This window comes from Echinops telfairi, unplaced genomic scaffold, assembly GCF_000313985.2.
Source record: "Echinops telfairi isolate 266 unplaced genomic scaffold, ASM31398v2 ScPeMD7_443;HRSCAF=831, whole genome shotgun sequence".
In the NCBI taxonomy this organism is placed as follows: domain Eukaryota; kingdom Metazoa; phylum Chordata; class Mammalia; order Afrosoricida; family Tenrecidae; genus Echinops; species Echinops telfairi.
Window position 1 is genome coordinate 58,246,717 of NW_022104341.1, and position 13,479 is coordinate 58,260,195.

A 13,479-nucleotide genomic window follows, 5' to 3' on the forward strand; every position below is an offset into this window, starting at 1 on the left:
GCTGATGGTGAGGGAAGATTTCCATTTTTCCTGCTTCCATCATGTGAGCATCCTTGTTTTATGCTATCATTTAGTTGGCCACATTGAACATTGTTAAAGCAGTGAGCCTCATACGGCTCTCAAAGGCTGTTCACAAATGAACACGTGCGGTGTGTTGAGAAGGCAGTCAGAGCCACAGAGAACTCTCGCCCCTGGAACTGAAACTTCTACAAGGGAGGTCCACTTTTGAAAACCTCCCAGTGTTTTAAAAAGCTTTAGTATCTTATATACAACTTGCCTATTCTATGATACGAAATAAACTGCTTGATAACCTACATACTCTCTTGATTACACACGATTACATCACGAGTTGGATACACCAGAAACACAGCCTGAAGATCACCGAAAGAGACACACTCACAGATTTGCATGCACACATATGCACCCCACACAACACCAACGTAGGTTATGGAGACGGTATTTGGTCATGATTAGGAAACTGTTAAATACCTACCTGTTTCATAGGAAAGAAAATGATAACAGCATTCATGTGAATTCTTTTCAAGTCTAACCTCTTAAGATTGTTGGCAAGGCAGTGATGCATAAAACATAAAAGTCTGTTTTGCCTAAACATTAGAGTCAATGATTCCTTCTACTTCATCTCAAGAACAGAAGAAAAATATTAAAAATAGTCTTCTACATCTTGAAATGAACTATTTGATGCCAAGAGATACGAGGAACTGTAAACATCTAAACACATGATCACTCATATTAGAAACTGTTATCCAAATACCTGGATAACATGAGTAGATGCTCCAAGAAACAGAAACTTCTTTAACCTGTTAAATAACTCTTTGGCTATAAGAACTGGCTTAGTACTTGCATACTTCCAATTTTAAAAAATGATCTCAAAGGCTATAGTAATACAGATAAATGAGATACAGCCCTTTGCATGATCCACAACATTTATGATCCACAACATTTATGATAGTCTTTGCTCGCCTGTTGTGGTGCTAAGCTGCCTTGGAGTTGGCTCCGACTTACAGAGACCATATGTCCATAAGAACAAACCACTGCCTGGTTCTGTGATCTCCTGCTAACGATCGTATGCTGGCGCCCGCTGTGGAGCCACCATGGCCATCTATCTTCCTGAAAGCTTCCCTCTTTTCCCTTGACCCTCTCCTTTCCCATGCGTGAGAGCCTTTCCCAGGGACGGATCCTTCCTGAAAACATGCCCAAAGTTTGTGAGCCAAAGCCGCGCTATCCTTGCTTCTAAGAAATATTCTCGCTATACGCTCTTCAAAATAGATGATTTCATTCTTCTGGCAGTTCCTGGTATAGTCAATATCCTTTGTCAACACCATAATTCAAAGACATAAATTCTTCTTCAGTCTTCATGATTCATTGTCCAGTTTTCACATGCACATAAGGCCGTTGAAAATATTCTGACTTAGGTTGGGCACACCGTAGGCTTCAAGTGACATCCTTATTCTTTAATACTTTAAAGGGATCTTTTGCAGATTTGTATAATGTAAATATATCTCATGGGATTTCTTCACTACTGCTTCCATGAGCATTGGCTATGGTTCCATGTATCATGGTGTTACTTTGGGCATTTGTGAGCGGTTTTGTTTTCTTTACGTTGAGGTACAATCCAAACTCGAGGCTACGGTCTTCCATCCTCATCAGGATGTGCACCCAGTCCTCATTGCTTTCAGCAAGTAAAATTAGGTCATTTGCATACCGCAGGTTATAATAGTCTTCTTCCCATCCTGATGCCACATTCTTCTTCATATAGGTCAGCTTCTTGGATTATCTGCTCAGTATACCGAATGAATAAATACTTTGAAAAGATACACCTTGGGGGCACACATTTTTCTGACTTTAAAGCATGCAGCCTTCCCTTGTTTTGTTAGAATGTTGGACTATTGGCTTTTGTGCATAATCTTCATGTGTGAAAGTAATTATTCTGGAATCCCAATTCTTTGCAGTTTTATCCATAACTTGTTATGGTACACATAGTTTAATGCCTTCACAGCTAGACATGCTTTGGGTGTTCTCTGCTTCCTGAAGCCAAGATCCACTGTCTCCTGAATCTAGCTTGGATTTCTGGCAACTCCCTATTGATGTGCTATGACAATCATTTAAAAATTATCATCTACAGCAAGACTTTACTTGCATGTAATTATAAAGATACGCCAGTTGGCTAGACAGATGCCTTTCAGATTTCTTGGCATAGATAAGTGAACATGTTCAGCATCATATCAGTTTGTTGAAATATCTCAACGGAATTCTATCAATTCTGGGAACCGGTTTACCTTTAGTGCAGCTTGGATTTCTTCCTTCAATATCATCGATTCTTGATGACATTTTACCTCCTGAAACATTTGAACTTTAACTCTTTTCTGTCACCATTGTTAATGCCTGTATTATCAGTATCTCTATAAATACAACAGTGCTTTAACCATTAAGTTATAAAAGTGAATCACTATAACATGCCAAATTACATGCTTAAATAAGGTATGTAATATGTACATGTAGTATTAATTATTAGAATAGTAATTAATCATAACTCAAATAAATAAAAAGTCGGGAAAATGGAATTATCCTTTAATTTCATGAACGTTTTGAAGCCCTCTTGTGTGTGTATACATGTGACTTACGTTTTTAAGATATAAATGGAATATTTCATGTAACTTTGTCTAAAAAGTTTTTCCACATAGCAATATTTCCTCTATATTAATAATATTCTAAGTTCTATACCAGGGGCTAGTTGAATGATATTATTAGTAGAATCTAGAAAGGCCCCATGGAGGTCACTTATAGTATCCCTCAAAAAACAAAAGCAAAAACTGACAATGATGCCACTAATGGTGAACAGGGCTATATCACTCAACTAATTCTTTGGCGACAGTGACACTGTGTAGTCCCTCCACCGACGTTTGATGCTTCCTGTGTCAGTCAACCTTCAGCCGTAGAATCCTTCAATCTTAAAAATCAAGCTGTGATTTTTTCCCTCCATTTTTGTCAGTTGGATTAATGCCAAGCACGCACTTTCATCTCAGTTTTACAACCTCAGGTATTTGCACATTTCAGTATATTACTTTATTTTGATTTCTTGAGACATCCTTAGAAATCTTCAGTTCAGCTCCTTTACTTGGTCATTTCTTTCATTTGCTTTAGCTATTCTACATTCAAAAAATAGTTTCATTTTTCTCCTCTGACCTATATTTTAAAAACTTCTAACAGTTTTATTGATTTATTTATTTATAATTCACATACCATAAAACTCAATGTTTCCAACATAACAAAAAAGTTGCACAATCATCACCACAATCAATTTTAGAACATTTTCACCACTATTGTTTTCATTATTATTATCTCCCCCCTTTCCAACCTTCCCTGCCATAACCCTAAGAAACTATTAATTCAGCTACTGTCTCTATAGAGTTACCTAGATTTAGATGACATATACATGAAATCATGCCCCCAACGCAAAACCCCAACAACAACAAAACCACAGAACACTCATAATCCAAAAGAAAGTAGAAAAAGAAAGAAACTAGAAAAAATTAAAAATGAGTCAACAGGGAGAGCAAATGGTAAAATGTTAAATTTTAACCTAACGGCATCTGCATTACTTCACTTTCTAATACAGTTTGTCTGATACCAAGGCTATTCACATCCCTGGTCAATAGTCTAACCTACATTTTGAATTTTTCTTTCCTTTTTTGACTTTTATGTTCTTCGTGTACGATAACTTGATATAACCCTACAATTTGTCTACCTTTGGTAATTTGCATCCAATCAATTTTTGAGATTGTCTCTAAACTTAGGTGGGTTATTCTTGAGTGTACTTCGGCTTTTGTAGACTTATTATTGTAACTTTCTTCCACTTCAAATTGAACTTGCATATGAGCATTTGGTGGCTTATTCTTCAGTTCGCCTTTACCCTTGTTCTGCTGATGATAACTGAGCATTTCCATCATCTCTTGTCACAATGCAGTTGATTGATTCTCATGTACTTCCATCAAGGAACCTTAATGGTGTAGTGAGATATGCACTGAACTGCTAACCACAAGGTCAGTGATTCAAACCCACCAGCCACTCTGTGGGAGAAAGATGAGACTCTCTACTCCTATAAAGATTTAAAGTCTCAGAAACCAAAAGTGGCCCGTCTACCCTGCCTTACTGGGTTAAAATTGACTCGATGGCGATGAGTTTGGTTTCAGTGACTATTTTCATCTGAAGAGGTTTACTTGGGTAGTTGCTAGATAAATTGTTGAAAAACTTATTTTCAACAAATAAGGTGTTTGTCTTACAAAATTCAATCATATGATTTTTGGCATGGTTTATCACCAAGGCCTCCCCACCCCCCGCCAATTACCAATCCTTCTTTGTTTCAAACTTTCATATTCCAAGCCCCAGTACTTATCAATGCATTTTATTGCGTTTTTGAATAATTTCAGTGTGCAGAAGTTAGTAAAATCTTTAATTTCTTCATCTTTGGCATTAGTGGATTTTGTGTGTAATTTTGATTAGCAGCCAAAGAATCTGGTCTTCCTTGTTGGTGTATAAATATCACCTTTTCACTCACGGCGCTGTACTTCAGGATAGATCTTGAAATGTACCTTTTGATGGTGACTGTGATGCCTCTTCGATTTCTCATTCCTGGTAGAGTAGACCAAATGATGGCTCAACTGATAATATCTAATATCAGTTCATTTCAGCTCAGTAATGCCTAGAACGGTGATCTTATTCATTCCATCTCATTTTTTATGACTTCCAATTCATCCTTTGTATTTTCCACAATCAATGATTAGTGGATATTTGCAGCGGTTTCCTTTTCGAGCCGTGGCACATAAACAGTAAGATGGACTCTGCTGGGAGGAGGCCGCTCTTCCTCAGTTATACTTTGAGGGCTTTCCGGTCTCAAGTGCTCACCTTGTGACAGTACTGCAGCCGTTTCCCTCCTACCCATAAGGTTTGCACTGGTCTTTTGTTTTAGAACTATATTATCAGGTCCTTCTACCTAATCTGTCTTAATCTGGAAGCTTTTAAAAACCTTGTCCACCATCAGTGACCTTGCTGGTATATGAAATACTGCTGGCACAGCACCCAGCATAATGGGACCACCTATGCCATGACAATATGATAAAGTGTCATACACATGATACTTTTTGCTGGTCGATGAATTTATATCTAATATAAGTTATAAAGAGCGCTGGTGGCACGGTGGTTAAAGTGCTCAGCTGCTAACCAAAAGGTCTGTGGTTCAAATCCACTAGCCAATCTGTAAGAGAAAGAGGTGGCAGTTTGTTCCTGTAAGATTTACAACGTTGGAATCCCTGGGGGACAGTTCTATTTCATTTTACAGGGTTACTATGAATTGGAACTGCCTAGACAGCATGGGGCAACAGTATTATAATGTGCAGGAATGAAAGATGGCAAAATGTCTTGAATTGGCAAGTGCCTTTCTTTATGGTACTTTGTGATGACTCTTAGACTTGGCTCTCTATAAGTTTCATAGACGATGATGCCTTGCATTTTCCTTGCTGATTAGTATCCCACTCTGTATCAAAAACTCATCAGGCTGCATATATAGCGAAGGATGAGGCTGCAGTAGAATTCCATAGGTGATAAAGGACCACCTGCTAAGAGCCCAGTCACCTAAAATAAGCATTACTACTTAAACTTGCAAGTCCAAGGATACTAAGTAGATTATAAATGATATGAATACATGGTATTAATTTTGTAGAAAATAAAGCATGCTTTACACAAAAAATGATCTGTCCAAACACATGCAGTAATTCCTTGCCATATTTCATAATCCTTATGCATCTCTTTGCCATGAGATAATAGATCATTTAATAACTACTGGGGAAAAATGCCTACCACCCAAGTATGCTGTGAACCTTGGGAAACATTTTATATTTTTAAAGACAACAGTTCTAGTTCTAGCAAAATTTTTACTGTTCTTTGAAAAAAACGATCTTGAAACAGTATTAATCTACAAATCACTAAAGTGAGATCCAATGAAGGGAGATGATAATTAAGCAATGCTTTTTCAGGCTGAGAATTTTCCTATGTAAACGTGGCCTCCATTTAGCAAACTTTTAAAATGGAAAATTCATAGAAAAAGCAATCTTTTGTGGTGCTTTACCATAAGTCTGCAGAGTAGATTGTAATGGAAGGATTGATAAACGTGAACATTTTAACATTTAGCTTCTGACACTTCGAGGGTTTGTCGAGGCCTGGGGTCTCTTCTCTGTCACATTATCCCAGAGTAGAAAAGACGAGAGCTTACCTGGTCCAACAGGTAAGGGGGAGCCTGTTCGGGGTGGGGTTGCTGGTACATTTTTAGGTGGCAGTGGTGGAGGTGCTGAAAAGAGAAGAGAAGTCCTGTATAATTGCTAAATTTCTCCCCGAATTACACAATACACTTTAGATAAGCCGGATTTGAGCTGTTGTTCACACTCCTCTGTCAGGACTAGACTAGCAGCCTTGGTTTTTCAAGTTCAAAGGCAAGAATCTAAAGGAAGACCCATTCAGATCCTTCAGTTTTATGATAATAAGAACTTGCCAAAAGAATATCAAGTAGTAACAGTAATAGTAATAATAATATTTTATTCATACATTCAGTTCATTCCTTTGCTAAGCCTTAAGTGCCAACTAAATTCTATGTCCTGGATTAAGGACTAAGGACAGAGCACCGAATAAAACACAGCTTCTGCCCTCAATGGAATCATGTAAAGAGGCAATTATAAACCAGAATATAACAAAGGACACAACAGGCTGGGTTATTAAAACAGCTCACGTGGGGAGATTTTAATCTACTCAGGAGATTATTGTCTGGATCAAGTCTGGAAAGATTTCTCAGGATTATATTCTTTTAATTTTACTCTAATTTTGAAAATCTGAAGCAAAATCATTTGGGTCAAGAACAAATAGATAGGTTCTTTGTCTCTGAGGTAGAAAAAGCATCACATTAGGGCCCCTACCCAAATCTTCATCTTATCAATTTGCGGATAGAATTAAGAATTATTATTCAAACAGAAATGTCTATTTTTCTTGTTATGCCATAGGTGATAGGGTCAAGAGCGCACACTAGTCTCATGGCATCCCCAGATGTCGTCATGCATCTGAACATGGCTCAACCTTTACGAATCTAGGAGTACCTCGGTGGTAATGCTAACTGGGAAGTGGGAGGTTCAAGTTCACACAGCGGCATCTTGGAAGAAACACCAAAAGCTCGGCTTATAAAAAAATGTGTCCACTGAACACCTAAGAGGCACAGTTCTATTCAAACACACAAGAGTAGGCAGAAACTTAGGATAACTTCATTTTCTTCCCTAAAAGCAAAAGAAATCTTTCCAGGTCCTCCGTAACAGGAAGAAGCGCCTCTTTGTTGTCATTCCCTCTAGTTTTCTTTCTATTTCCTTCTGTGTGCTATTGAGGGCACACCGTCCATCCACATAACAGGCGCAACAAACCGCTATCATCCTAGAATACAGAGCCGTGTGGTTTCTAATCCTAGTGAAGAGCCTCTGTAAACTACACCTCAGATGAATCACGTTCCCCCCACAGCCAAAACAATCAGGGACTCTGCACAAAATTAATCAAGATCACCATGAACAAAGTGTCATAAAACAACTAAGAAGCCACAAAAATATAATCATTTAAAAGAGCAAATTTGTGCGCCGTGCATGAAATGAGAAGAGTTATACAGTGCACACACATTCTACCACAACCTCTGCTGTGCCGTTAGGACTAAGTGCAGCTCAGAAAATGCACAACTCCCAAACACCAAAAAATCATCTACAGAAACACTTCGTTCATTTGCTTTCTTGGGGTTTCGAAAGGGGTTTCTAGGGATGATCTGAAAAGCTCGGGTCTCTAAAGAAAGCTGCTTAAAGGACGTTAGAGGCTTTCCCTCTGACTTTACTTCCCAAGAGCACTGAGAATTCATGAAAATCAGGCCACTGGGTTCCAAGTCCTGCCCAAACTTACGGTGTAGAACTTAAAACAAATAAACACAAGTTTATACTTCAAGTGGTCATTAGGGCAACAAAGCGGTGGTTAAATTATTTGAATCCCACCACCTCCAGGATCTGCTGCCACGATTTCTCTCTGCCATTCCGCCTCTTGACTTTTCCCTCTGGCTTCTCACGGTGGCCTCCTCTCCGTGGCAGTAGCCCGCCCGGCGTTCTGTGCAGCTGAGCGGGGCCATCACCTCTCCATCTCCGACCGGTCGGCTTTGGCCCTGTGTGATGCCCAGTTGGTTCTTCAGCGCACTTGCTTGCTTCCCACTCTCTTCACATGTATATTTATGGGAATAACCAAACATCCTGGGGCATGGCATGTGGAACCATACAACTATGATTCAAGATAAATAATGTGACCTTATTTTAAAAATGTCCTGCCTTGATAGCCTTCTCTAGGGCTCTTTAACTCTAGAGCCTGTTGGAACATGTCTTAATTACGCAGTTCAGATGTTGCTTAAGTGGACTTTCTGAGAGCTGCCTAATTGCACACTGCAGACAGACAGTAAAATGACTCACTCATTTTTCCAGACAGAATGGACCCGTAACTTACTTCCAGTGGGAAAAGGTCTTGTTAACTTTGGCGACTCGACGCTTGGATTAATTGGTTGGCTTGAACCCCATATTTCAGGCTGATCTAAAGGAACTGAAAATTAAAAAAAAAAAATACAGTGTGAGTTCAAAACAGAATACTGTACTCCCTGGATTGTAGAACTTAAAACAGTAATTTAATGTTAAGCTGAATAATTTCCGCCCTTCCAACCACAACTCCCTGCCTCTGCATCATGGCCAATTAATTTAGGAATGTGCTGCTCCTCCCTCTGTTTACAGGGAATGAAAATAGTGTGTGCACGCATGTGAGTGCGCGTGCGTGCGTGTGTGTGTGTGTGTGTGTGTGTGTGTGTGTGCTTGTGTGGGTGTAGGAGGGGTCTCTGTGTGTAAATTCAGCCAAATGCAACACATTTTCTACCTTTTCTTCCTGTTTTATCACTGGAAGGCATTTGATATCAGTAACGGCACTAACTTGTTTTCTGGCATCCATGTAAAAATCAGACATTACTTTTATAGGCATTTTTTGCTATAAGTTGGCTTGTTTAGAGTTTGCAATGACTGTGAGGTCAAAAAGACAATACATGGGCTAGGTATCTATAAAGGGTCCTCCAGGACTTTTCAGTAACCAAGTTTTAGCATGCAAAAGAATAATAAAATAATTCTAAGGTTGCTTGGTGAATATCTTATGAGACTATCAGAAAAGTTAGCCAACTCATCAATACCTAAAATGGATCAGGGTTGCATAAAGTTAACTAGATATTGGGTCTAAAGACACTGGATTTAACATTTCCTCTTTGTTTTGACTCCTTTACTCTCCATGTTTTGACTTCTTTATTGCTAATGGTAGCAATGGAAATAGTACCTATTCTTATATAATGCCAGTCATATATCAGATACTATGCAAGGACTCCATATTCTTTTTTAAAAGTTTTATTTTGATAAGTTACACCCTGACTGACACATTACAGTACCAGGAGTTGGATACTAGAGAAACAAATCATAACGACGGAGAGTGCATGTTTCTTCGACCTCTCCCTCAGACCAGTGCTGCTTCTTTAGCTAACCAGAGGTCAGATATGTCCATGCAGTTTACTGGGTTGTTTTCTGGAAAGAACATGGGAAGTTAACGTTTTGATCATTTTCATTTGTTGTAGCCTTTGGTTATTCCTGTGCGAAATGGCAAAAATGAATGTTGTTAATGTATATTTTGAGTGCAGGGGTAGAAATTGCCCCTTGAATTCTCAGAAACCATGCTGCTTCGAGAAAATGGCTGACAGAAGTTCGAAATGATTGATAGAAAGCTTGGATGCAGTTTGATGCTTTCAGAGGCCTAATTCAATATTTTCTATCAATAGCTTAGATAAGGAGTAAGATAAGCTAAATAAGGATTGAACTTGGGTGTTTTAAGGATTGAGTTTAGTATCTGATTCTACTTTGTTTATAGTGATTGCTTCTGCTTATTATTGTGGATATTAGGATTTATAGAAGTGATTTTTGGAAGTATGAAAATAGAGAACTTGTAAACCCACTTGCCTTGAGACATTAATTTGATCTTTAGATGGGTTTAGGGTGTGTCTGCAAGGACGGTTCGGAAAGGCTAAGCCCCACGCAGTGCATTGGAGTACTCGTAATATTTGCATTCCAAGATCCCAGAGATCTGTCTAAGGGCTATTGACAGATTGAAGAAAAAGGAACTCTTTGGATATTTGAATTTTGAATGAATGGTTTTTGTTAGAAGCTGGAAAAAATCTGGAACCATGAAGAAAACTCCTCTCTAGGACTAAACGTTAGAGGGAGCCTGTGGGCAAGCTGAAATGCTTGCTAGGTGATCACCTGGATGCACTTGAGTGGAAGTGGAAAAAATGCAGCAATAAGGAGATGGGTTGAGTCTGGCCACTGACACCCGTGGACTGGGTTTACAAGGAACTAGAGGAGAAGACGAGAGCAGGTTGACTGGTCTGAAGTTCATGACCTAATACAAGGGGGCTAGGCTTGTTAAGAATTTGTGATGGGTTCATGGTCTAAAGGCAAGGCGACCAATGGGTGCCTTGGTGATGCTAAGTGAGGTAGCCCACCTTGAGTTGACCAGAACCCAACCAGATGAAGAGAAGATTGTTGAGCCTGTGAACTGCTGTATATTGTTACTGACTTTATGGATGGCCTGTCCTGATTTGACTTTGCTCATGGATACAGATTTCACAAGGTTCCAACTGGAATGAAGATTCTTCACGTCAAAGAATATGATTGTCTCCTCAGAGCACTGGGTTGATGTAAGTGGGAAGAATATAAATTCAATACCCCAAATTGGGGGGGATAAAGGTATGAAGTAATTGGCTTACAAACTTTCATAGAGGGTGAATATATTCATAGGATTATAGGATAAAGGTGTAGGTTTTACTTAACTGCAATTGTTAGGCATAGGATATTTTTGTTTTGTCACTTATAGAACGTTATGTTTAAATGAGGGTGGCACATATTGAATTATATGCATTATAGTTTTATCCTGTTAGGTACAGATATGATTTTATTATTGTTTGTTTGAATATTATATATGGCTAAAAAGTTATGTGAAAGTGTCAAATTGACAAAGGGTGGTCTGTGGTAGTGTCAATTTTGGACTTGTGAGGATTAAGAGTGAAGGGGTCGAGTCTAGTCTGTCAATCGGGTCATAGCCAATGTGTGGGCATGCCCTTCTCCTGAGAATTCTGGGAGCTCCTGTACTTCCTCCTTGGAGGTGGAAGACACACTCTCTCTCTGCTCAATCCCTGCGTGACATTTCTGAGGAGAAACCACATGGACCTCCCCTGATGCAGTCCTGGGAGCTGAAGGAACCGGGTGGAGACCCCTGCCAGCGCTGAGATGCTTACAACGCCGTGGGATCCACAAGACTTCCCACCCACTGGCCTGTGATCTTCCTGCATTCGGCATCATTATATGTGTTTCATGAGTCTGAAGAGGACTTTATAGATTGGTATTGGACCTATGGGCTAACATTGGACTTATGAACTTGATATGGACTGGACTGGGATGTTTTCTCAATGCTCAATTGCTCTTGTATATAAAATTTTTTCCTATACACATATGCATGTCTATGAATTTGTTCCTCTAGCCTACCCAGACTAACACAATGTATAATTTGACATTTTAACTGTTAACTTAGTGATGTTAATTAGATTCACATTCTTGTGCAAACATCACCATTAACTGTTCTAAAACATTTCAAAACTTGAAACAGAAAGTCAGAACATAATAATAATAATAATCACCTGATTTATTTATGGACACATAATAGTCTTTAGTGTGTGTATATAAATGAATATATATAACATATTATATATATATATATATATAACATGTTTTGTGTATCCAGCATCTGTTGATGGGCATTTGAGTTGTGTCCACATTTTGGCTATTGTAAACAATGCTACAATGAACATTGGTATATAAATATCTGTCTGAGTGCTTGTTTTCAATTATTCTGGGTATATACAGAATATATATATGGTAATCCTTAGTATTTTGAGGTATTTCTGAACAGTTTCCCACAGTGGCTGAACCATTTCACATTTCCAAGAGCAAGGGATGAGATTTCAGCTTCAGCATATCTTTATACTTGTTTTATTTTTTAAGAATAGCTACCTTATGGGTATCAAGTGGTATCTGATTATGATTTACATTTCCTTAATAAGATGTCCTTGTGGCCTAATGGGTAATGAGTTGGGCTGCTAACTACAAAGTCAACAGTTCAATATGACCATCTCCTCCAGAGGAGAAAGATGAGGCTTCCTACTCCTATAAAGATTTAGTCTCAGAAACCCGCAGGGGCAGTTCCTCTCGGTCCTACAGGTTTATTATGAGTCAGAGTCAACTCAATGACAGGGGTCCTTTTTGGTCTTATGCCTGATGAATGAGTCCTGGTTGGCCAGTGGCTAAGCGCTCAGTGGTTCAAACCCACCAGCTGCCCAAAGGGAGAGGCAGATGTGACATTCTGCTTCCATAAAGATTACAGCCTTAGCAACCCTGTGCCCCATAGAGTCACTGTGGAAAGGAGCCAACGGACGGCAATGGCTTTAATTTCTTAAGATTTTGAACATCTTTTCATGTGCTTAATGGCCAATTATAGATCTGCTTTGGAGAAATGTCTATTCAAGTCCTTTATATATTTTTATTGTGTTTTCTTTTTGTTTGGGGTTGTATAAATACATTGTAGCAGGGTCAGGCTGGGCAGTCAGTCAGATATGGGTTTGAATCCAGATTCTACATTTATTGTAGAACCTTGGGCAAGTTATTTAACTGCTCAGAGCTCCTGTTCCTCAGGTGCAATAGGAGGGCAAGAACCATTTCACAGAGTTTTAAGGAGCAGGATTAGAAGAAGGCAACGTAATACAAATAAATTGTATATAAAACACTTATCCCAAGGCTGTTTACTAGTTTTATATAATTTAATTTTCCCAATACCATCGTGTGGTTGATATTTGTACCATTTTGGGGAGAGAAAATTGTGGACTGGACTGATTAAATAACTGAGGTCTGGCGATTCTCACAGACAGCTGCAGTCTCAGGAACTCAGAAGGGCAGTTCTGCCTTGTCCTATGGGTCCCCAGGAGTCAGAATCGACCCGACGGCAGTGAGTTTGTTTTCCAGTTTTCGGTTGGCCTAAATATAGCGGAGACTCCAAAGTACTTTCTCTCTAGGGCTTTTAAGCTAATGATTGAAGAACCAATAAAAAAGAAAAACAAACCAAAAACCAAGGGTGGCAGAAAAGAACGGTGTGGGCTTTTGAAGAGCTAGTGTATTTGGTACAAATGTCGAAACTTTACAGACTATCAGGGCTACACTAGGCCTTGAGGATGATGACCCCAAATAGAGCAGCCAGTCCACAGAGAGGACCACATGGCCAGCCCCA

General features: G+C 39.1%; 1 protein-coding gene across 14 annotated transcripts in view; it reads right to left on the reverse strand.

The window, feature by feature from the left end:
* Positions 1-13,479, reverse strand: part of SGIP1 (SH3GL interacting endocytic adaptor 1) — a 265,833-nt gene that overhangs the window by 80,435 nt on the left and 171,919 nt on the right. For all 14 annotated transcript variants that reach the window (XM_045291785.1, XM_045291799.1, XM_045291796.1 and 11 more), the window contains 2 exons: positions 8,575-8,667; positions 6,287-6,361 (listed from right to left, as the gene is read on the reverse strand). In XM_045291785.1, coding sequence (XP_045147720.1) covers positions 6,287-6,361; positions 8,575-8,667 — 168 coding nt within the window. The remainder of the gene's footprint in view (positions 1-6,286; positions 6,362-8,574; positions 8,668-13,479) is intronic.